Source organism: Triplophysa rosa, linkage group LG12, assembly GCF_024868665.1.
Source record: "Triplophysa rosa linkage group LG12, Trosa_1v2, whole genome shotgun sequence".
Lineage (NCBI taxonomy): Eukaryota > Metazoa > Chordata > Actinopteri > Cypriniformes > Nemacheilidae > Triplophysa > Triplophysa rosa.
Window position 1 is genome coordinate 15,851,697 of NC_079901.1, and position 26,404 is coordinate 15,878,100.

A 26,404-nucleotide genomic window follows, 5' to 3' on the forward strand; every position below is an offset into this window, starting at 1 on the left:
ACCATTGTCGGCATTAAAGAAAACAATGGTACCTTGAAAGCTCACCGTAATCTTCTATTCTAACACGAACCGAATGATGGAGTTAGAAGCTTTGGTTTGGAAACAATCTGGTATTTGTTCTCCGCTTACGCTTCAAAATTTTGGATATGGTTTAGGAGATAAACACCACCGTAAGATATCTAAGACTTGGGCATTTTTCAAGTTTGAATGTTGAACTGTTGCAAAGCTTTGAAGCTGGAATGGAATGAAAATACAGCTCATCTCATTGTAGCTATCAAAACCAGAACTTGGAGCAGCTTGGCGAGGTTGGTGACAGCCCCGTGGCTAAAGCGTTCGGCTGATTTTGCTCCTCTTAACTACCCCATCACTTGCACAAACACTTTGTTTAAAACATAGGGGAAACGCTGCATACTAGCTCGGTGAATAACAGTCTTTATCAGAAGTGCGGCAGCTGCGAATGCATTAGCATACGTGCTGTGAGTCAGAATAAGCCACCTTTGTTGAAGTGTTAAACCACTTATGCAATTTTACAGCCAACTAACCGCACTCTTTCCAAAATTTGGTCGCAGTTCATTATGAATAATCATAAGATTGAGATAGACACGGAAAAGGGATTGGTGAAGTGATACGAGGTCACTGTGTTTCGGAGAGCTGGAGTTTCCTACTGAAATTTTTGTTTGCTCTAGGCCAGAAAATAATGCTCTTATGTCCAGATGATTTTGCTTTAACTGCTCTAAACTCGGGTATTGTTATAAAACGAATAAATCTAATGGGGGCTAAACAAAATATTGTTAAATAACGAAGAACTTAAAATAATATCATATGAAATATCTACTGTACTGTACGAGTGGATATTGAAGCAGCAAAAAGATTTGACTTTCAGAAGTTATACATACTTTGATACATCCTTAATGCAAAACTAGTAAATAAATGTCTGCTCCACACAAACTAGACTTTACATTCAACATAATACGACCAAGATTTATTACATCAGTCTGTGCTCATGTGAAAATTAGGAACAGATGTGTGATTATGTATTACGTGATAAAGGTGCATTAAGATGAACGTTTGAAAATGAAACAATCTTCAGCACGTAAAATCTGCACAATTACTTAAGAACATCAATACGGATCATTTACATGGAGTCATTTTAGTTATGCTATTATTAACATGGAAACAGTTAATACACACCTCGCATTTACAGTTCTTTAACCATGAGAATTTCATAATTTCTAAGTTCAGGAGTTTAAATGCACCTCTAAATAGACACTGAATGACAAGCAATTATATTCACGGGTTGCTGTTATAGAAAAATACACACAATGAGAAGGGGAAGTTAAACTGCAAATAATGTGTGTCATTTCTTCATTTAGAAATTAGACGACTCTGGAAAACGTAAGCAATGCTGATCCAACGCTGGTCCAGAAGAACTTTCTGTTTCAGACATTTTACAAATGTTTGAACAGAATACAACAAACACAACATTTATAACTAAATCAAAATATTAAACAAATGTCTTTAAGACGTAATTATATATGTACGATTTAAAATCAAAATAAATAAAAATGAAACCAGAAGTGCTCCTGGACCAGTGTTGCGAAGTGGTCTATATAAAAATATAATATAATATAATATAATATAATAAATATAATATAATATATGATTCTGTCATCAGTTACTCACGCTGCATAAATTTCTTGGTTCTGATGAACACAGAGAAAGATATTTGGAAGAATGCTTGTAACCAAACAGTTCTTGGCCACCATTGACTACCATAGTTGGGAAAATTGCTTTATACATTTATTTGTTCTGTTAAACACAAAAGAAGACATTTTGAAGAATGTAGGAAAGAAAACAGTTCTGGTGTAGTTTTTCCTATTGAATTATTATTTTGGGGCTAACTGTCCCTTTAAGCCCTGTCCGGGAGATGCCCCATAATATAGTAGTCTGATGTTGCACATTAACTTGAAATGTGATGTAGGAAGTGTTAATCTTATTGTCTGAGTACATAGATTTATCACAATTAAAATGTCTGCTATTACTGCTAAAAAACAAACTCTGAATGATTCTGTATGTCAGTCAAATGACTCTTCCTAAGTAGGGCTGTAGTCAAGTCCACCATTGTCGAGTCCAAGACAAGTCCAAGACCAGGACTAGTCGAGACCGAGTCAAGTCCGAGTCCAAAGAGGTTCGAGTCCAAGTCAAGTCCAAGTCCAGAGAGGTTCGAGTCCAAGTCAAGACCGAGTCCAATTGAGACAGTCAAGACAGAGACAGAAAAAAATCATGACTACAAGACCACATACTTAACTATTGATAATTTATGTGACGCAAGAGACAGCATATCTTCTATTCTAAGATAATCATTTTCATTATTGTTTGTAATGATCAAAAAGCAGATAAAATAAGGCCATTTTAATTTTACTACCTAACAGCAAGGTTGTGCAGCAATGAACACTTTTGTGCGTGTGTGCGTGCGTGCGTGCGTGTGCGCGCCTGCCCGTGCACGTGCGTGTTCGATAGAGGAGCCGCTAGAAAGAGCAGAGGCTTCACGGCTCGTTTATAAGCACGTCGGTGCCCATCCTTAAATAACATGTTCATCACAATTACAATAAAAATACGATCAAACTTATCTTTAAGCCCTACTTTCCAAACTTTCTAAAATACTCAAATGCAATGCTAACTCTGAAACATGGCATTAACTTAACTCTCTTTGTGATGCCTTTGCAGGTGTCTTACGAAAAATTGGATGTTGTCCCACATGTTTCGGGGAAAGTTTTGGTGCAAAAAGTTTCCTTTTAAGCGCACTGTCGATACATTTATTATGGTTTGTAAAACCAATCTGTATTATGCCGCTGCTCGCTGACATCGTGCTTGATGAATGATTGATGCTGGTTCGCGCTGCGGACGAATCATTCATTCGAACCGGTTCTATCTTTTTAGTGAACCGGTCGAACCAGTTCAGCCGAATCGTTCCCGTTTAGCGTCTCCCGTAAACACTTAATATTATCCACAAATTAATTCAATTATTCACTTTCTGGCGTGCATGACAGTCCCGCGGACTTGAACCAATATACCGGAGTTATTTAATTACAACAACAGCACACACTGAACTGAACTGCTGTGTGAAAAGAGAACTTATGAGCACGCGCAGCTCTCGTTCTAGAGTCGGCAACAGTTTTCGGATCATTAGTTTTCGGATCACAAGAATATTGCTCTATCAATGTTTTGTTTTGAAGGAGAAAATAAAACATATATCGCTGGACTCGGACGAGACCGACTAGAACATTTGCGAGACCAATGACCAAGTCCGAGACGAGTCCGAGTTCAAATACCAACGAGTCCAAGACAAGTCCGAGACCATTAAAAAACGTCTCGAGTCCAGACTCGAGTACTACAGCACTATTCCTAAGTGGCTCGTATTAGACGCAAAAACCATTAGTCCTTTTGCCAGTCTAAGATCACTCTGGTGACTCTTCGGAGCACAACAGATGAGCTGAAAGGGGAATCTGGGGAGTTAGCTGGTAAAACTGTGCTGTGTGATCAGATGTTTTTACACCTACAGATGAGACACAGAGAGATGTTTATCGAGCTGCCTCAGTTGACACAGGGCGTACTCAAGTCAGGTCCCTTGTGTCACAGCCACACATTTTATATTAGCTGAAATAATGAAACATCTTTCAGTACTAATAATATAGCTCATCGCCACCATATTATTTAGTATGTGATGTCTTTGTCTCTGTTAGATACACAGTGCCTTCACATGTGGTTGGTCTGCTGCAAACACTCGTTTGAGGCTGTGACTATTGTGTGGTACGTCTAACCGCACGTTTATCACTACGCCTCAATGAAAGTCACACCAAGTAAGACCAGGTTTCAATTTGAATCAACTAAAGTAGGCAGAAGTGTTCAACAGAGGGAGGCAGCAAGTTGAACAGTGCAAGAGACTTCAAAATTCCCCCGTTTGCAGTTAAGAGTCATTACGTGTCAAGAGTTTTTATTTTCTGATAAAAACTACTAGATAGTTTTATTTATACACCAGCTGCAAGAAGTATATGGAGAGGGATAGTTCCCCCAGGGGTGGAGTGAGCCATTGGTTGTGATTCGCAACCTCACCGCTAGATGCTGCAAAATTTTATACACTGGACCTTCAAGCATCACAAAGCATTGTGAACACTTAATGTCAACAAAAACCATCTGCTGCTTTGTTCAAAATGCCATTTGTCATTCAATTCACACTACAATCATTTGCTCCTGAAGATGACTTCACCACACTTACACTAGTTACCAGGGTCAATGAATCAAGTAAATACGCTTGCATAGAGATATAAACTGCAAAAATTAAAAGAGTGACTTCATTCATTTGGTCTGAGAGAACTAACTTCATTCCACAGCCCACATATAGGGTCAAAGATCAAGATGACATAACCACCAAAAGCACACCCGTAAAGGCTTAACTGCCTGTTCTTCAGAGGGAACATATGAGGTTAAGATCAATAGTGTAGAATCCCAAGCAGTAGCTCTTAAACACCAGTCAAGAGTCTTGCGCCTCAGAGGGGGCTCCTGAGGAACTGTGTCAGCTGCTGGTCTCCTCCGTTCTCTCACGGCTGTGCAGACGTGACCAGATGACTCAGAGCCCCCAGACACAGCCAGCCAAGCCTGAGGTCTCAGACAGACCAACCGCACACATGCTGGCTGTGAAAATCCTGAACACACACACACGGACACATTTGTGCAAACAAGGCTCGACAAACATGCATGCACATGTATGCACACACACGTTCTGGCCACCAGCTCCCCCTCCCTTTTTCTCTCTCTCTGGATATCTGGGTCTGCTTTTGCAAACATAAATGCACAAAGGTGTCTCTATATATGCAGATTTCACATTGTGCACTTTAAGCTAATACAATTCTGTCTTAATTCTGATGATAGGAGACGAGAGCTTAAGAAATGTGGATCAATCTACAGTTTAAACATCTGCAAGAAAGATCCGCTTTGAAAGATCTGTTCACTCTCATCTGAATAACACATTTATGCAAAACAGGCTATTTGTAAGATAAACAGAACCACACGCACATGTTGTGCAGTCCTTGAGGTCGCTTTTTTTGCACTCATGTTGTCTTCATTAGTAAGGACTGTCACAGGTCACAGGTTTGAGACAGAGGCAGAGAAAAAGAGAGGCCACTAACATGTGACAGTAGTGTATGTATTTTTAGACCACTTTGCAAGATGTACATTTATCCAGAAGCACTTTTGGTTTCATTTTATTATTGTTATTTTTAATTTGAAATATAGTTAATTCTTTCATCTATTCTTTTTGATTTGGTTATAAATGTAAATGTTGTTTATATTTTGCACAAACATTTTGGTTAGTGTGTTAAAAAATGAAACGAGAAGTTCTTCTGGACCAGGGTTGGACCAGCTTTGTTTACATTTTCCAAAGTGGTGTATCCTCAAAGTTCACTATAAAAAGAAACCGCTACGGCACTACAGTGCGGTCCAAAGAGACATATTTTGCATAAAGAAATACTTTTTTCTATTAAAAATGATTAGAAAAACAAATTGCAGATGATTCAGAACAACATGATTTGAAAATCTAACATTATGTACAAAGGAGTTATACAACACAATTATACAACTCTGTGTTATATGAACACAGAGAAAGATATTTGGAAGAATGCTTATAACCAGACAGATTTTGCCCCCCAAGGACTACCATAGTGGGAAAAAATACAGTGGTAGTCAAAAGTGCCCAAGAACTGTTTGCTGTCCGACATTCTTCAAAATGTCTTCTTTTGTGTTCAACAGAACAAAAACATTATAAAGTAATTTTTCCTACTATGGGAGTCAATGGTGGGCAAGATCTGTTTGGTTGTAAGCATTCTTCCAAATATCTTTCACTGTGTTCATCAGAACAAAGAAATTTATACAGATTTGGAACAGCTCGAAGGTGGGTAAATTAATTTTCTTTTTTGGGCGAAGTATCCCTTTAATATAAATGTTACTACATACATCTTCCTTAAAAACATTATTTACAGTGTTTCTACACTCTTTATCATATACATATTGTAGTTTAACAGTTTAACCGTGTTGTTATGACTACAATCATTTCATAATCACAGATATATCTACAACGACACTCCTGTGCTGAGGTTTTGCTGTACTGCCATCTCCTGGAACGCTTGCTTTCAAAGCCCCTCCTCTCCACCCCCTCACTCGCCCTCTCTTTCTCACTCTCCCCCTTTGGACGCCAGCCTGACATACCAGACCCTGTTCGTTAGCGCATATTTTTACCCGCCGTTCCTAAATTAGGAAGCCAGTGAGCGAGAACTATGGGTGGCTGCCAAGAGGAGAATAAGGAGGGTCTGCGCTGCTGAGGGCCTTGCCAGCCCAGCCACTAGCATGAAGAGCCACTTAGAGCTCTCAGAAATAGGAGCCCTGCAGAAACAGAGGCCAAGCAGAGGCCCAAAAACAGAACAAACAAACAAACTAAGTATATTTTTGATGAAGTAACTTTTCCACTGTCTACTAACTAACACAAGCAGCCCTTATACAAACAATGTTCACGGTCACAAGAATGAGGTTATATAGACAGACAGACAAATTAATTTACTTGCTATTTTACTTTACTTTATTTGTAAAAAAATAAGTGAATATATTCTTGTCCACTTTTCAGATATACAATATAAGGTTTTGCAGCAGAATTACCAGCGACAATTGATGCATTTTAAAGCACTTGAATGGAAGCAAGAAAATCTGACATTGAACATGCCAATAGTCTAATGTTAGCAAATTTATTTTACATCATAAACCTTTCCTTTGTTTTAAAATGTCCAAAATACTGTTTATTTCCACCTTTAAGTGGAAGATTTTCAAATTCTCAATCTAGTCTTTTTGGCCCCACAATATTTACAAGGCAAACACACTAGAGTCTGATGGTGTACACGGGCATTCACAGACAGCAATAATGCATCCTTTATAGGAAAGTGCAAGTTTGGACTCTGCCACAGACACGCAAATACCTACATACCAACAACTAACAGAAGCGATGTCAGTGGACCTCATTACTTTTGGGTCAAACGAACACAAAACAGGGTGATTATGTAAGGCAGAGGTTTGGGTGACAAATGAAGCTTTGACCTTTGTGTTCCCACAGAACTGAATACAAGAATTCAGCATATCACTCTCTCTATCTGCCTGTGTGGGAGGCTCTCTTCAGTGCAAATCAATACCTCTTCACTTCCCATACACAGACTCACTCCCCACAGGAAACGTTCTTCTGTTTTAGACCTCTGGAGGCGTCAAGAGAAGACACGGCACATACTAGGGTATGACCAGGATCAGGACCTGTTGACCAGAATCTGTCATCTATCATATTTTAAGCCATCCGTGAGGCACTGAGCAATATGACTCACAATACTGCATGGGTTTAATATTGTATCATGTTTAATTATTAACAGTATGTACTAGAAGAAAATTATTACTAATGTATTTATTTTTAGATATAAATTTTACTTTGAAATTAAACTTTTTACTTAAATAGTTATACGGACTATTTTGAACGACACATATTTTAAATTTGGCAGGTCCAGGTGAAGTGCATGGTGAAGGAAACATGCTTAAAGGATTTACTTAACGGCTCAATATTATTGCACCACACGAATTACAGACGCTACAAAAGGTTGGAGTCTTTATTAATACTGATATGCTGACATCTAGCGGTCTTTGTTTGTAATGCACAAACATGTATTATTTGCATAGTGGACAGTATTAGTTCAAAAGATTTCATTCAGTTTTTTAAATGTAAAGGGCCATTTAAAAAGAAAGCATGAATTCATCAAGGAAAATGGTAGTTTTCAAAGCTGAGACAAAGCAAAAATTTGAAGTTATACTTTGCAAGACTGTGTTTGTTAACATTAGTAAGTACATTAGCTAACAGGAAACAACAAAAACTACAAAATACTGTATAGTTTTTTTTGTCTGTTGAACGCAAAAGAAGATATTTTGAGAAATTTAGGAAAGAAAACAGTTCTAGGGCACCTTTGACTACCACTTTAATTTGTTCTACTATAGACCAATTTTTTGTTTGCAAACAGTGTGACGCGATTCTGTGGGCGGAGCCGAACTGGTGGCAGAAAGCATCTAAATAATCGTTCTATAATTTATTTTGCATTTGTGTGTGATAAACAGTATAGAAAACCTTACCTGAAATAAAATAAACACAGAGAAACGAGTATTCCGGATGATTTATTCAGTCCAGCCTGTTCGTTTAATGGCTTGTTTAGTTTAAAATGTAATATTCAACGACGGTATTCCATAGGAAATAACACCATAATTTTTGCCATTCCTATTCTGACATTCAATAACACACAATGACATTTTTGAAGGAATAGTCTTCTACATTTCATTCATTGCTGCTTTGTTTCCAGTTTTTCTGCCACCAGTATGCGCGCGCAGCTGGCAGTGACGTAACCGTGACGTCGACTCCAAATTGGTCTATAGTCAATGATGCCCCAGAAATCTTCCAAATATCTTTCTTTGTGTTCAAGCGAACAAAGAACTTTATACAGGTTTGGAACAACTAGGGGGTGAGCAATTCATGCCAGAATTTCATTAAAAATATTAATTTCAAAAGATGTTTTTGACATTTCTTCCACTGTGTGATCATGATAAAAGCTCATGACTGCATGAAGTGGCTGAAAATGAGCTCCAGACCATAATACAAATTATGTTTTGTATGAGATGAAGAACAAAGAATCAAAAGCTTTAGTTCCTCTTCGCAATATTCACTTGGTAAAAGCTGGAGAGCACAAATCACATCAGTTCAAAGGTGGCAGACGACCAAACAAGACAGATTGTTGAAAGATGTTATTAATATGATTGAGAGACAGTCCTCAGTTCAAAGAGAAAACGATAGCACCATAAGTAATACACTTTACAATATTAGCCGTAAAAAATATAAACAGATAAAACTTCGAGATTAAACTCGCTCAACCTGACCTAGAAAGCAAATTCTGTATCTTATCGTGGCCTGTACTAGGAATCAATGTACATTATCAGTATGTGTGTTCAATGACTTTAATAAGCAAACTTTAACCAGTGATGTTACTTTAAAGTTTCAATCCTCTGTCTGATCATCCGGGCCTTTATTTAAATATATGACCAACTCAATTTAACTGTTGAATATGTGTAGGGGTGCAAGAGCTAGGTGTTTTTATAAAGCCATCGCGTGATAGTCGTTTAAGTGCATTTTTTTGCGACAAATCATAAATGTGTAATACAATCGACGGCATCAAAAGTATGCGTTGATTACAACCTTTTGCCTCAGCACAGATTTGAAAATGATAAGAGATGTTATTTTGAAATCGCTTTCTCACTTAAGCTTCTCCTTTTGTATCGTCATCCGTTGGTCTTGAGCACACTTGACATCCCACTGCTGTTTGCGCCATCTAGTGTACTGGAGTGTGCTGTAATCGAAGCATACTGCGCAATGTAGTTTTCAAAATAAAAGTCTATGAAAATGCGTTATATGTTAATGATCTAAATATCTGTCACACACAACAACATCAAGTGATAATACGATATGTAACAAGTTTATTAAGAAACAAGTCAAACATAACACTTCAGTTAATAGTCCACCTCACTTAAAATTAACAACAGAGAAAAAAGCTAAAATCAAAGACCATATAAAAGCATTCCCAGTTCCTTCGGGGCCCAGAGGGAAATGTAAGCAATATCAATACAGAAATACACATTTCATCATAGCGCATCCTGATAATGAAACAAAGGTATACCTGCATCAATAACTTAACACAATTAAGAAAATAAACATTTGATTTATTCATTCATTTAAAAAAGCCATTCACTACCTGGCGTGTATTTGCCTTAATGCCTGCATTAAGTAAAGGGGTAAAAAAATCTAATGGGGGGCCAGCAAAGGGTATTTCTTTGATACACAGCATAAGACACACCTAGAAAGTGGAGGGTAGCGTCTATACAGAATAAAGAAAGCAGGACTGTTTTGTTGATTCTGGTTTGGTCAGATTCTGTCTCTGGCATACAAAATATATTCAGACCTGGTACTCAATCTCTTGAGCATTCATTGCTGCTTAAATGCCTGGTCAGACTATATAAAGCTTTGACATTCTGCTAAAACAAGATTGGCTTTTCCTCACCACTCAGACAATGTGAACTTGTTCTTTATAAATAACTCTCTTTTGTGTATATTTGGTGTTAAGCTAGAGGTAGACCATACCTTCTAAATGCAGCATCAAAAAAAAACCTCAGGCCTTAAATTTTCTTTTTGACTGTGGTAAATAAACATTTTGTTTATGCAAATATGCTAAATCTTGTAAACTCACAAAAACCATCAGTGATGACTAATTTAAGAAAAGCAAGCCTTTTGTCAGCATAGTTATAGCCCATTTCTGAGCTACAATGTACACTGACCCATACACTATCCTTTCTTTTTCCACTCAAACCTTATGCTTATCAGTAATCCTTAGCAAATAACATCCCGTATCACCTCACTATCAAAAATTCTCCCGAAGACAGACTTCTACATCCCCTAAACCATCTTAAAGAGATATGCACTTAACATACATAAAACAAGAGCATTAATAGCCATACATTAACCTGATTTTATGTTATAACTTTTTTACTTTTTATCAATCAAAAAAAATTGTGTACTGCAAAAATTCCATTTTAAGAGATTAATTCAGGTTCACTGCATTCACTGAAAGCTGATTTTAAATCAAATAAAAATATGCAGCAAAAACTAAAACGTCCGTCTGAATTTCTGTCAATGCATTAAAAATGTGAACCATTAAACATAAATGGAAAAAAGCAGAGCAGTGCAGTTTAAAAACTGACGATAAAAACAAATCTCCACCTCATTTTGTGTAGAGCACGCTCAGAGTAACACTGACCTCGATATTCATTTCCTGCTGCTTGGTTTATGTTCAAAGCACGTTTCAACTGATTGTAACAGAAACGGTGTGGAAGACACAGAACATGGAGGATTGTAGAATAACAACACCTCTTTATCCCCAACATCAGCGCCCTCCTTCTAGATACATTTTTTTTACTATACTACATTTTCTACACAAATCTAGCTAACAACATTTACTAGTTTCCTACAAAGCACAAAGACAGACAAGTCTATATAAAGAACAAATTGAAATATGAAAAGTAAACATCCTGACTTTCACAAACAATATGTAAAATAAAACAATAAAAATGCCATTTAATTACAACAGGGCTAAAAAATAAAATAAGATGCCTTGCATAGGGGGAACAATAGCAAACGTAGGTAGGAAAACCATGCATACCGAAAGGAGACTTGAACTGAATGTATCACATAGTGCAAAATTCCCAAGAAGAAACGAGGGACTGAATTAAATGCAAATGAATCATACCAGCCCAGCCCAACCCACCCAGCCCCTTCACCAGGCTAAAAGAGGGACCACCGTTACCCCCCCTCCCAAACATCCCACCCGAAAATCCCCACTGGTGTGGACTTTGGTGTGTCCTGTGATAAGCGAGGCATCTGGAGATGAGTGCTGTGGTGATGGAGGTCTTATGACCCTATCCCTGCCCACTTTGATGAATGCCGCTAGCGCATCTTGTGATCGTCAGTGTTGCCCATGTTGGAGCCAGGGCTGGGGTCCTGCTGTCGCCTGGGCTGGGTCATCACACACAAAAACAATCAAAGATACACACACGCGAACAGACAAACCAAGACAGAGACATAATACAGTTAAAATAATTGTACTGTTTTTCCAATGCATATAACAGTTGGTTGAAATAAGCAACACATTACTGAAACCAAAGATATGATGGGTGCGAGCCTGGCCCCTGACGGAATCTCCTGACCTTTTTAATACACTGATATTAGGGGGGAAGCCAAATTCTTAAAATAGATTTTAACTTGCTTCAAAATGTCAAATGGAGTTTCTGATAGTAAATTTCAGAATTAGTTCATTTGCAAAAACAGATAACTGAGTTTTGAACAATTTAATCTCTTTAAAGTGATACTTCACCCAAAAATTTTACTCACCCTCAGTATTTATTACAATAAAAACATGATTTCTTATTTTTTAAATGTTGTTTTTGCAAATGAACTCTTCATTTGTAGTTGAAAGCATATCAAATAGCCAGAATATTTAAGGGCTGGACTACCAAAACATGAACATTCTGTCATCATTTGCTCGTCCTAATGTTGTTCCAAACCAATACAAATAAAACACAAAAGGAGATGGACAGAATGACTCAGCCATCATTCACTTTCATTGTATGGAACAAAGAACAGCTTCAACCTTCTTAACAAATTTTCCTCTTGGGTTCCAAAGACAAAAGAAATCATGAAAAAGCAACATGAGGGTAAAGAAATCATGACAGAATGCTCTAAAAAAACATTCAATAAACAACTATGCAAGAGGCCAGGGATGTACGATATAAATCGCTTTTTGTTTTCTTCACTTTTGAATAAAAACGTCTGCTATGTCCTGTAAATGTAAAACTCTTTCCAATTCTTCAAAACTCCACACAAAATTCCGTGTGGTCCTTAGCAAAAAAAATAGATTTTTTGACACAAAGCCTTTAGACACAAAGCCTTTTGCCTTAAAGTACACATGCAATTGCTCTATAAGTCCAGCAGGGGCCAGCAGAGATCAGCTCAAGTGAAGACTGATGTGAGGTACTTTTTTTGGTAGAAGTGGCAGACGGTCATTAGTCAGGGGCAAGTCTTCAAATCACTAGCCTTAAAAATAAAGATATGACTGATGGCCTTGTCACAGATACATATGTTTATGTGCCTATGTCTAAATCTCTCCCTGACATAGATGTCTGAGGACAACCAGGGCAGACGAACAGACAGACAGGCAGACATTGAGGGGAAAGATAGACAGGAGGCAGACGTAGTGCATCTCACATAGCGTGAGGTCATCGTCCGTGTAACTGGCGTTTATAGCGCGCTCTAAACCTTGCCTGTTTTTATTCGACCCCGACGCCTGGGAATCCTGCATTTAAGCGTACGCATTAACAGATGAAGCTGTTATAGCTGTCATACTGTACACAGAGCAGTCTGGTCAGACGGAGATGCAACTAGACATGTGTTGCATGTGAACATTACACTATAAATATTCAGCAAAATCAAAGCACACCTACAATTTATATCTCTATAAGGCATCTTCGATGGGCCAAAACAGAACAAAACATGTGTGTGTGTGAATGGGAGGAGGCAGCATCGATCATATGGAGCCCAGCTGCAGCACTCTCCTGTACCACAAGTCAATATTGCTTAGATTTTGCTGGGCAGCCAGCGCTGCTAATGAAAAAGATCAATAGTAATGATATATTAATACTTTCAGTGGCCAACATCACTCATGCTCTAATCCCACCTGCAGTAAAGGCCTGGCTTTAATGAAAAATGCCCTATCTATTTTTCATCCATCTCTTTACCATCTATCATGGAGAAGGCCATTACAATCTTAGATTTCGTTTGGCTTTGATTTGCTCCTCACTGCACACACACACAAACAGTCACACAATACGCACTTAAAAAGACAAATCGGTGTGTGTTCATAGAAGCAGAGAGTGTTCCACACTTAATCTTACTCACTTTCTTTAACCTCACTTTGAGGATGTCAATAGCACTGGTACTTGTGTCTGGGTAGTATTCAGTACTGACAAGACATTAAAGGGATAGTTCACCCAAAAATGACAATTCTGTCATCTTTTACTCACCTGCTTGTCATTTCAAACCTGTATGACTTTCTTTCTTCTGCACAAATATATAGGTATACAAAATAAGGTATTTTGATGAAAGTTGGTCACCGAACAGCGCTGGCATCCATTCACTTCTATCGTGTGGACACAAAACCAATGCAAGTGAATGGATGCCGGTTTACAACATTCTTCAAAATATCTTCATTTGTGTTCTGTAGAAGAAATAAAGTCAAACGGGTCTGAAATGACGAGAGGGTGAGTAAATGATTTTCATTTTTGGGTGAACTATCGCTTTAATGTAAAAACAAAGTGTTATGTCTAAGTGAATGTAAACAGGCGGGACAATGCAAAAATAATTTAGAAATCCCCCTTTCACAACAAACCCGGCCCCCTTTCCTGGAAAACACCAATTTTCTGCTGAGCTTTTGTCTCTGTAGTTGTCGCCGGAGTGAGCGGTTCTCCATTACAAGTGCTCTACACTGATATTGTGCTAGTTTTTATTGAATTCCAGTTGATGGAGCCTGAGATTTGGCCGCCGTATGTTCGCTCCAAACATTATTCAGTATCCAAAATAAAGCCGATAGAACCGTAAGGAGCAGAACATACGAAAACAAGCTCAGATCTAGGGTCAGGCTCCACGCTGCTGGGATGAGAAGGCATGAATTATAGAATAATTACAGGGTTTCGTTTTTCCACCGCTCACAGTGACTTTGAGGGAAAAACACTTGGCCCGTGAGTCACAAATCGTCTGACTGCGATGAGTAGGAAATTTGATTTTCATAAGCGGCGAGATCTATTTAAAAAAGAGACCCTGGCGTGATTGATTCTGGAGGAGAGGATGAGGAGTGTGTAAAGGAGTGCCAGAGGGTATAGATTAGAAGAAAGGAATATAATGGCGGCGGTTCATAAGGGGGGTGTTTCTGGTCATGTGCTGCCAAGCTGTGCATGAGAGCTCCCAGAGGGCTTTGCAGCAATGGGAGTGGGTGGGCGGGGCAGTAAGGAATCCTGGGATGGAAGTCTGGTCTCCATTACAGAAGTAAAGAGAGTTGGGGGTCTCGCGAGCCGGTGGGAGACGGCTTTTTTGTTCCAATGGGGTGAACAAAGTGTTTTTAAACCTTAGAATCCTACTTACAGAAGCTAATCTCTCAATCTTTCTAAGGATCACACACAAACACATGTACTCACACGCACACATAGAAGATAACAGAGATAAAGATGCTCTTTCATGCACATGCCCTTGTGAAATTCTGACACAGACACACTTACAGACACAGACACAGTTTAGCGCATGACACAAGCATAGAGAGAAGCAGAGGAGACAGACCCTGGTCCTTGAAGGCCATCAGTCCCAGATTTTTGATGCCACAGGGTCCTAAAAAACACAATTTGGTTTTCATCTTAGGAGCGCAGTTTGGATTGATTGTAAAATGATTGTATTTGAGGACTTACAATGCAAAGATATTTCATGCACTAAGCCATGAGTATACAAATAAAGCATTTCAATAGCTTAAACATACACTAACTGCACTGAGTAGACATATGCATGCACACATTATACTATGAAGCACACATCAACATGCCCTCGTTCATTTTGCATTTGTTCTAAATGATTTATACTACGCAGACACTTGTAAAATCAAGGAAGCAGTTCACTAGATGAAATCCTAAACTGATGTCTTACCTCCTGAGTTATTAAATGACTGAGCTGTGCCATCGGCATCTGCTAAATGACAAGTGATCAAATCAGTGTTGCTCCAGACAAGCTGTTTAGCTACATCAAGAGCTCTTAAGAGATCAGGAGAGAGATACAGAAAGTTGTGAGGTGCCATTTTCTTTTTTTTGAAAGATTTACTCACTCTCACAGTCTTGCAAAACACAGAAGCCAATTACTAAGCACTGTTTTTGAAGTGACAATGTCAAAATTAAAACATTTTTGGAAATGTGGGCTTTTATGCAAAAAAAATGTAGTTATTTTGAAAAAATTTTTAGAATTTTAGAAACATTTTGGATTTAATGCAATGATTACCGACTGAATCTAACAAAACCTGTCAAAAACATTTTCAGGTTATTTCACCCCAAAAGAAAAATATATTTTTATTTTAGGATTATTATGATGCTTTGCCACATTATATTTGAACAAATATATATAAAATATATTTTCAACATAATTTATTCAATAACAGAAATTCATAATATACAGTAAATGTACATGTAGAAATAAAATGTCATAAAAAAGGTGATTATAGTTTTTTTCTTTTGATTTCGGAGTGATAAATGATCTGAACATGTTTTTAAAAAAATCTTTTTTGTGTCAGAAGATGCTGTTGGCACCACTTGATCATTTCTCCGCTCAGGAGCATCTAAACATGCCAATACAACTGACTACTGTCCTGTACTTTGCACAGTGAACCGCTCTCTGAAGTATTAAACACTGTGGTATCAATGAAGAAAAATGAGGATTACATGTAGTACCGTGCATGCAAAAATCAAAAACATGTACACACAAATACAGATCTCCATTACGACTAAAATGAAAGAGCTTTAGATTTTAAGCATGCACTGACTGATCATTCATCTAAACTACACAGACAGCACAAACACTCTCAACCTCACTCACGGCGACTCCCACCTCCAAGTCCTCGCGGTGTGAGCGATCCCTGTCCTCAAAATCCCGGGTCCTTCTGCGCGCTTCCTCAAAGGCTGCCTGGGCAAGAGCGTCCTCCTGCTGCACGCACACACACACAAACACAAGAGGCGATCAGTCATTTCTGATGCTCATAAGGCACGAGAGGCTGAATGCATTACGTGACTTCTCTGTACCTGTGCCCTCTCATCATCGTACTCCAGACAGCCCATCCCATCCAGACGGTGAAGATCAATCCAGCCTCTCCAGATCACACATACTCCATTCAGGATCATAGGAGCCTTCAGGTACACCTGCACACAAACACATACTTAGATGTTATGACATGGATAGCACCAGAATAGAAACGAATATTCATTTCGAGTATTTTTATTGTTATTTCTTTTTCTGGAGGGGAAAAATGAAACATCGTGTCTTAAACACCACAGTGAAAAAACAGCACACTTGAACAAGGACACATCAGACGGACGGATCGACAGACGGACAGCCTTTGGAACAGGTGAAAAAGCATAACCACCTACTCTACAGTCATAGCCGCATATGAAAACGTCACACCCGGTTGTGCAATGGGTCATTTGAATTGTAAAACATTGTCTAAATGCATAATGTTCCTGCAGCTCAAACGGTAGCGCATGACGCTCGTGATGCTGAGCTCATGGGTTCACTTCCCAGGGAACCCACAAACTGATAAACTGTGTACCTTGAATGCACTGTAAGTTTGGATAAAAGTGTCTGCCAAGGAGGAAAAGTGTTTTTGTGGCAGAACTTCATAACTTGACTGTGGAAACAGACTTACAGATGTACACATTACACTTTTTTCGGTCTCTTCCTGTCGTAGCTCTCAGACCAGCCTCCAGTGTTTGCTTCCTGTGATGAGGGTATTTATTTATAGGGGCCAGCGTAGTAGAGTAAGGGTACACCGATGCTCGCCTAGCAGAGACAGGCAAAGCCTGTCTGAATTTATTTATACTGAGCATAGAGTGCACACGGCAGCACGGGCGGGCACATGATTACATCCGTGTGTGGGAGCACGAGGGGGTGAGGGGGTCAGACGACTTAATTGAGCTCTCAACGTTTTCTTCACTTAAAACCCCTTAAGAAAAATAAGACATCTGTCATAATGCAAGAATGTCTGTCATAAAGCAATTGAGATCTCTTCTTAAACTTTAGAGGAGGAATACATGAAAAAAGGAAAAGCCAGGAAGAAAAAACTAAGGATTTGATCTCTATTTAATCCTATTGTTGTCTATAGGAAACAGACAAAATACAAAAATACAAGAGCTGGAGAGACGTGGAGAATGTGACTCTGTTTGACTGGAGAGAGTCAAAAAGAGAAAGAGAGTAAGTGAGAAAGTGGGATGAGTGAAAGACGGGGGTATATGACTGTCTGTCTGGCTCACAGCCACAGGAATATCACATCTCTGCCACTGAGGAATCCAGGCTGAGACAAAAGCGTGCAGTCTGTCGGTCTGTGGGTGCTGTTTATTTCTGTATCTGCAGGAGAGCGCAGTGAAAGAGGCCAGCTATAAACACTCGTACACACACGCGCGCACGCACGTATTCTGTGTTACCCGCCAAAACCAATGAGGCACCCGAGTCACCAGATATGAGTGAAGTTTCATGGTGCTGCTCTCCTCAAGAGCAGAAAAAAACGCAGGAACACTCAATGCTGGATCACACCGCAGTGTGTCGTTGGATACTAAGAGTCCCACAATGGGCAGTGGTGACTGCTGGAGAAACCTGCCAGACTAACGCCCCAGCAAAACAGACACAACACGGGCTTTGCCTACAGTAGATTTACTGCAGTCTTTAAGCGACGTGTAGCTGTGTGTGTGTGTGTCTGCCCTGGTTTCATACCCACTAAACTCACCACCTCGTTGTGTAGGTGGTTGAGTTACGTATATGATTTTTGCATCAAAAATGAGACGTTACTAGAAAAGAACAAATTTAAATAAAGGATTTAAGAAAAAAATCACATAAAGGATTCACATAAGAATATGACCTTTTTCCTAACCACCCACCGCTATATTAATTACTGTAGAAGAATAGTTACAAAAGCAGAAATATCTGCCATAAAAATATATATAATATCAAATGAATAAATCAAGGGGCGGTTTCCCGGACAGGGCTTAAGCCTAGCCACAGACTCACTTAAATGTTAGAGGTGTCTTGATCTAAAACAACTTACACTGACATATTTTAAAATATATCAGTGTGATTGTGTTGTCTCAAGATGCACACCTGTAATGTTTTTTTGTAAAGTATATAAATTGACTTATCCTAATTTTACTAAGGCATACTCCTGGCTATAATCCTTGTCTGGGAACCCGCCCCAAAATGAATTACATGAATGATTATCTCTCCAGTTTTATTGCTTGCTGTGGTGACTGAGAAGATATGAATATTAAAGCATTATTTAAAGGACCGTAAAGAGTAAAACCAAGCTACAGAAATGACAAAATCTTTAGAACTAAAAACATAGTTTTTAGCAAACATTTGAGAGATATCAACACAGATGTTTATGTAAAAGTGAAGTTCATAAAGATGTTTACTGTTATGCAACCTCTCACAGCATGTCGCTGGTATTATGGTTTATACTAAAGTTGACCAAAATCATAAGATAAACCACAATCTCTTTGTAGGTCTAAACAACATTACATCAACATCCGACACAACTAATTGTCAATCATCCTATCGAAGCTGTGGTGCTCTCACAAACAGGCTGGTTTGAGTCCCATCACTTTTAATGTTTCTCTTAAAAATGTTCTATCCCTCTATACAAGACTAATAAATAAAGCAGTTAGCAAATACAACAAATGGCTTCATAAACTACTGCTTAAATGATGATCTGAAGAGACATTCAAAGATCTACCCACCTCTGTAAAAACATCTGACTCACAAAAAATGATATGAAAACACAAATCACGTGACTGAAAATGTGTCAGTGTTTTCACACCTGAGGAAACGGTAGGCTTCCTGTAAGCAGTGTAGGGCTTTCTGCCATTACGACTGGTTGTTCCCTTTCGAAACAACCTCAGCCTCACTGCCTCCTCCATCCCCACACCTGCCCCCCTGAAAACTCTTCCACAATGTTTCTCTACAGGATATTCTGTAGGCTGTGATCTGTGTCCCCCTCAGCAGTGAAACACAGGTAAGAAAAATAAAGCCTGCTCAGCTCTGTAGCAGTTAAACTAAACACAAACCAAGCCCACGAGTCAACAGTCTTGCTGAGATCATATCTGTAACTACAGTATGATTTGAACTTAGAAGACATAAATACTCAAAAAGCAATATTGCTTGTACAACAACAGTGTGTAGAGCAAATTTACAACGAACTGCCGAAGAATCCAAAAAGCGCATTCCTCCAAACATAGCAGAAATACACTGAAAGGCAAATCATCCGTTTCTGAGCAACGTGGCACAATGGGCCACACATATAAAAATAAATGCTAAATATGAATCCGAACCTACATTTTTATCATATCGGATTCTTTTGCGCTCTCATCTGTCCAACTCAAACAGTTTCTTTTCCCAACAAATACAGGCCTTAGCCATTAATAACACATTTAAAAAGTCTTCCTGGGTTTCATCCAGAGAGAACATTCATAACTCCATCAGCCTAAACACACAGTTTTCATTGGAGCCGTGCCAACAACGTAGACATATGAGAAAAGCAGTACTCTCTCTCTCTGCTGTTTTCCATTTTGTATTGTATATCGGAGGTGACGAGTAATCACAATACCAGGTAAAACACTGAATGGATGCGTAATTGCACGTTGAGGCATTTACTGTGAATGTGTCTAAATTGTTAAATTACAATGTTAGGGATTTAGTTTTTACTCAGTTAAAACTTGTACGATTTTTTGGTTCCCCCGGGAAAAATCCAGACGCTAGAGAATATCACTCAAACAGAGAAAGCATGCATGCTAAAGCAGTTAATTCATCCAAAAATGAACATTTTGTCATAATTCCCCATTCAACTCTAGATTATTAGCAGAAAAGCAGTATTGACTACTTTTATGATATTATAGCACTGTCGCGTATAGTATGATTGTGCTTGTTTGTCCATTTGACAATAACATACTGTAAGCTCTAAATGACAAGAGGATGCAGAAACCATGACAAAATATTGCAGAGCTCAAGGAACGTTCAGAAAACACCACAACAACGGTTGTGGGATTAAAATGAGGTCCCTCTGTAGACTACAGGCCATATTCATTAAACAAACGTGTGTGCGAGATGGCAAAAGGGAAAGACTGTGGAGGTAGACGGCAGCGGAGGGTGGGGCGGCTGTAAGGATAAGACACTGTGTGTGTTTGTGGAGCTGAGCAGAGGCGGGAGGGGCGTGCGAGAGAACGAGTAAACACTGCGATTGAATTCAGCCGGAGAGGCTTTTGATTTAGACAGCCAAAACAATCCCGGGCCCTTCGCGTAGCCTATAGGCCCTAGACAAGACAGACGGGTTTACATGCATCTGTTCAGCCACCTCTCGCTTTCTCTCTCTTGCCTTCTGTACTGTAGGTCTCTTGTGCTCTAATCATAGCTCACAAGACTAAATGAGCAATTGGTTATGTCTGACTTTGTCTTAAGTTTCTCCAAAAACTCCTTAGAAGTAATAAATATAAGACACAGATGATATCCTATGGAAGAAATTGAGATTTTCTTTAGTTCATATAGAAATTTCTGACTCTGGTATCAAATCTGAGCTCCGTTTGAAATATTGTTGAAATGTTGTCTGGAATTCTAGACACATGATATAAAAGTGAGAGTTTTCCATTTAATATAACTGCTGTCTAGGAAAAACTATTAAGATACAGAGAACTTGATTGTGATTTTTCTTTCTCGCACTCCGGTGCATTTTAATAATTTGTAGAATAAATCCGCAGCTCTTATGCCTTTCAGCATGAAAGCATGTGTTTTGTGTGTGTCCCTGTGCCATGACTGAGTCACAGCAACTTCAAAGTCTTTCTCTTTCTTACACAAACAATAGGGCAGTTAGAGAGAGCAGTCTGAACATGCTTGTTCCCCAGAGCTGAGCAGCACGTCCTGCTTTGTTGAGGCATGAGCAAGAGATGCACAGCAAATTATGTTTATTAATTTTAAAACAAACTCACACACTCCTCATTCCTAGAAGGTATCTGATGTCTTGTGTGGCTTGATTCTTCTGTATGGACAAAAAGTTTTATTTTGTGCTTGAACCGACTGTTAAGATTCACCAGCTGTTCAGTCACTCCCAGCTGGAGTGTGTGGCATAAGCAAGCATTCAAATATCATGGATTTGCATGTTAATCCACAATTTTTTTGAATGTCTGTCATCTATGGTAATTCTGCAAGTGGCTGAAACTGGTACCAAACCAACCGATATAAAGAAAGGACATGAACTGGGGAGCACATTTAATAGTAATCTAACGTATCATATCATATCATATCATATCATGTCATACTGTATATCATACACAAGTAGTATACAGTACTTATTATTTAGTTATATCATACACAAGTAGTATACTTATTATTTAGTTACCTATGTGTTTTTGCTTTATATATATTTGAAGAGTTTATTTCCAAAATGAGATAATTTTCTTTAAATCATGTTTTTTTATTGTGCATTCCAATTAATATCAATCAAACTGCAGTTGGTTTGTTTCAATTTAAGCCACAATAACTCAAAAAATACAGCTAACTAACACAATAAAACAATAAAAACAAAATAACATAATAAAAACATGATTTTTGAAATAATTTAAAAATTGATATATGTGACCCTGGATCACAAAACCAGTCTTAAGTAGCACGGGAACGTTTTTAGTAAAAGCCAAAAATACATTGTATAGGTCAAAATGATCGATTTTTCTTTTATGCCAAAAATCATTAGGATATTAAGTAAAGATCATGTTCCATGAAGATATTTTGTAAATTTCTTACCTTAAATATGTAAAAACTTTATTTTTGTGAGTGGATGGCCTGCCACAGTGCCCCTGATTAACAACTTCAAAGGCAATTTTCTCAATATTTAGATTTTTTTGCACTCTCAGATTCCTGAGTTGTAAACGGTTGTATCTCAGCCAGATATTGTCCTATTCTAACAACTCATACATCAATAGAAAGCTTATTTATTCAGCTTTCAGATTATGTAAAAATCTCAATTTCGAAAAATTGACATAAGACTGGTTTTGTTGTCCAGGGTCACATATATATATCTATATCTATATGATATCTTCATATATATATATATATATATATATATATAGGTTTTAGCAGCGATCAGGAGGGTCTTATCTTGTCTACGACCTCATCTTGCACAAGCATCTTTAAAACCTGTCAAATCTAAATGTAACCTGAGTTACCTTTGTGACTTCAAAGCCAAAAATCTGAATGCTGACTCATATCAATCATACCTGAGCACTTGACAGCAAACGCTTGTAATATTGGTATAAAAATATATAATCCCCTATGAAATGAACTGTGCTAAATGACCCAGTAGGGACAATTTATCACCACTACCTGAAGGTTTATTCACCCATGCGAGTCTTCATTAAACAGGCCGTTAAATGACAAACATGTGACTGTCAGAGATAAGACAGAAACAGAGATAGAGAGAGACCCAAAAAACAGGAAGTGCAGTGTTTAGACATGCCACCTAGTGGGTGACATCCTGTTTCCCACCATGCACCTCTCTAGGGAGCAGGAGTCATGAGGAGGAGGAGAAACAAGGCATGGGGGCAAGGGACACATAAGAGGCAGATGTGCAGTCAACAGCTATGTCTGATCAATGTGTCAATTAGAGTAGTGTGAGCTACACATACATAAGTGCTTGTGTACAACTTTTACAACACTCCACATATATTTCCAGCAAGAAAAACTTCTGGTTTATGACTTGAGGGTCAGGGGTATTTCTGTCACGGTAAACAAATATTCTGGAATAAATTAGAAAATGAAAACAGGAGCTGAAAGGCGTTGTCAGATGTGGACTGGGCCGAGTTTGTTTTTCTGTTAGATGCATGTGCAGTCCCACGTTAGTGCAGTTTTGCAGGGCTATTTCTAGCCTGACTAGCACAGGGGTTTCATTTACGAGCGGGCCAAACCCAAGGCCTTCCCATGGTGCTTTGGGCCGAGGGGAGGCTGCAGTGCACTCTCAGATGGGCCAGTACACAGTCTGAATCCCACGCTTCACAAACAAAGCCCCGCCTCCCACACACACTACTCTAAAATGATTTCCACATCTGTAGAGATGGTGAGGCTTTTTTAAATGCAGCTACACAGCGAAGGAAAGAAGTGTGTGTGTGGGGGGGTGGGGGTTGTAGAAAACGGCTCGACCACAGACTTCCTCCTCAAAACGAAACGTCAGCTCCCACATCCCCCCACACCCTGCCGTATGACACTTAAACACACACGAACGCAGACGCAAGGACACGCACTCATCCCCTGCACGCATCTTCAGACCTACAAATGAATAATATTAAAAAATATGAACTTTCCAGATATAGAATAACAATTTAAAGATGTAACCGGAAAACTGGCTCTTTCTCAAGTCAATTAAAGGAACCCGCTAACCCGTCACATTTGATTTACTGTAAATGTCCAAAATCACAACGAAGCAATTCAGCCAGCATCATTGTCCACACATCTACGCAGGAAATGAGATGAAACCAGCAGAAAGTTACTTGCACTGCTGCCAATAGTGGCAGCCAAGTACCTTCTTCTCTTTAAAGAGAGAGAGAGGGATAGAAGCAGAGGAAGAAAGGCCTTCATTAGGAACGCACAGGCCACACACAGCACTCCATCGGCTCTACTATATTTATATATTTAAGCACACACATTGCCAGTAGGCCTAAAGAAATGTCTTTAATTGGAAGGCACTAATTGAACGAAGAGTTTAAAGGACTTTGAAGAAAGTCTGATTGGGAAATTGTTTACCACAACTACAGCATCTGCAGAAGAACAAAAACAAACTTCTTGAGCGGTGCACGCAGGGATCTGGCAACATACACACAAAACCATGTTAGCTGCTCTCTGCTATCAGTTTTCCACTTTCCCAGTTTCTATAGAAAGCAACACAAGAAGAGAAGAAAATTGCATTGCCGACATCTTTCATAGTTTAGGAGACTTAATGGAGTTACCATTTAAGTATCAACTTTGTTTCTCCAAACCTCGGTTATGGTAAAAACAGAAACAAAGGAGACCAATTTGAACAATGAATTTGAATTGAATTTCCATTGTAATGGATGGCATAGCGCAGATGATTTGGTTTTGGAAAATGTACATGTCAAATGTTTCAATTTATATTAAAATCTTTGACTTTGATCACACACTTTGGTATTTTGTGAAATATGCACACTTTTTGGTCTTTTTCTAAAAAAAAAAACAATCTGGTAGCTGACACATATACCGAACGTGTGTCCTATAGCGTGACATAGCAAACATTTGGATTTGGATAACAAACTATTAATAGTAAATTATTTTATATTAGTAATATGTATATTTAAAATATAAAATGGCATAAGAGAGATTATTCTACATTGTTAATTTTTCTCTACATTCACACCAAAGGACACATTTAAACATTTATTTGTAACTATAAAGCCAATTTAAAAAGATCTATACGTTGAGGTGACTGACAAAAACATGAACTGAGCTGACACGATTGAAGCAAAACTGAATTAAATAGCCAGACAGTGGGAGATCCAATGCTTGTCGCTGTAGCAACAGTGTGGTGGGTGACCGGCGTGCTGGCGAGCTGCCCCTTTGTTTAGCCACGTGCCAGACCATCATCGGCAGATTTGCAGCATGCGAGGGAAAAGGAAAACCCGAAGCGTCTGAAGCCAGGAGTCGGGGGGTGAGCATGGACACACACACTTACACAAACGCTGACAGAGGGCCATTGTGTCCCCGCACCTCATGAGTGGAGCTTTTTGTGAGCAAGTGTGCGTGTTTTTGTGTGCGATCCCACACAAGTGCTAATTATGCTGCAGTCGCTGATCGCAGGATTATTCACACATAAAGACATGTGACTAGAGAAACTGTGCCTGTGTATGTGTGTGTGTTTCTCTACGTATGTGAGTCAGTGACCTCAAAAGGCCTTTACTGGACTTTCCCGCTTTATGTTGAGAAAGGGAGAGAGCGAGAGCGCATGAGAACCTAATTTCACATGTAAGTGCTGTATCAGCTCTGTGACTCAAATCTGTAGATTCACTGAGATTTGTGTGAGTCATGGCACTAGAACAAAGCCAGGCTGACGCTGTGACCCACTCCTCACATTCAGACCCAGACAATAAGTGAACGTATTTTATATTTTCTGCATTGGTTTGGGGGTTTAAACGCAGCAAGAGCTTTATTGATAGCTAAAAACAATCAAATTTGCCCAAAATAATGTTCTTTCTGGTGTAGATGGATGACAAAGGTAGTCTAGCGAATCGTACTTCTTAAAAATCAAACTTACGCTTCCAATGCATTGAAACATGCCTTTTTGTCATGATTCTGCCTCATCATGTCAGGTCTTTCTTGGTCTGGTGGCAGGATCATGACAGAGCCTCATGTTTTGTGTGGACTTAATATGCGCTCTCTCCGGTCTCGTCTATGGCCCCGCCCCTCTCGTTTCCTCATTATTGATTGTTAATGATTTCATGCCCCGCACCGGTCTTGATTTGGTTTCCTATTTAATGCCCTCATGTTTGCTGTCTTGTGCTGGTTCGTTTTGCTTGTTTGCATATGCTCCATGTAGGACGTTGCATCGCTTTTTGTTCTAAGGATTACCTGGTGAAGTCGTATTATATTGTAGAGTTATAGTTCTTGTCAAGTGTGTTTTAGTTTAGTCCAGTTTCAGTAGTCTATGTTCTGTCGTGTCTTAGTTATCATTCCCCTGTTATTGTTGTTTTGCCCCCTTGTGGGTTTTGTTTTGCGTTTTATTGTTTAATAAAGTCTTTGTTTCCCCATTCACCACTGTCTGCACCTGGGTCCTCATTCCCGATCATGACACCTTTTATGTAATATCTCGATTTAAAAAATAAACGTAGGGTTTTAGGGTGTACAATATTA

At 38.9% G+C, this 26,404-nt stretch overlaps 1 protein-coding gene across 8 annotated transcripts in view; it reads right to left on the reverse strand.

Moving 5' to 3' along the window:
* Positions 1-9,574: 9,574 nt before the first annotated feature.
* The window catches only part of cbfb (core-binding factor subunit beta), a 32,088-nt gene continuing 15,258 nt past the window's right edge, over positions 9,575-26,404 (reverse strand). The window contains exons 4-8 of one of the 8 annotated variants that reach the window (XM_057348553.1): positions 16,546-16,662; positions 16,343-16,450; positions 15,407-15,445; positions 15,050-15,097; positions 9,575-11,675 (exon numbers count right to left, since the gene is read on the reverse strand). In XM_057348553.1, the coding sequence (XP_057204536.1) occupies positions 15,068-15,097; positions 15,407-15,445; positions 16,343-16,450; positions 16,546-16,662 (294 nt within the window). In that variant the 3' untranslated portion in view covers positions 9,575-11,675; positions 15,050-15,067. Of the gene's footprint in view, positions 11,681-15,049; positions 15,098-15,406; positions 15,446-16,342; positions 16,451-16,545; positions 16,663-26,404 lie in introns of all 8 variants that reach the window. The other 7 variants (XM_057348556.1, XM_057348552.1, XM_057348555.1 and 4 more) reach the window with 7 other exon arrangements.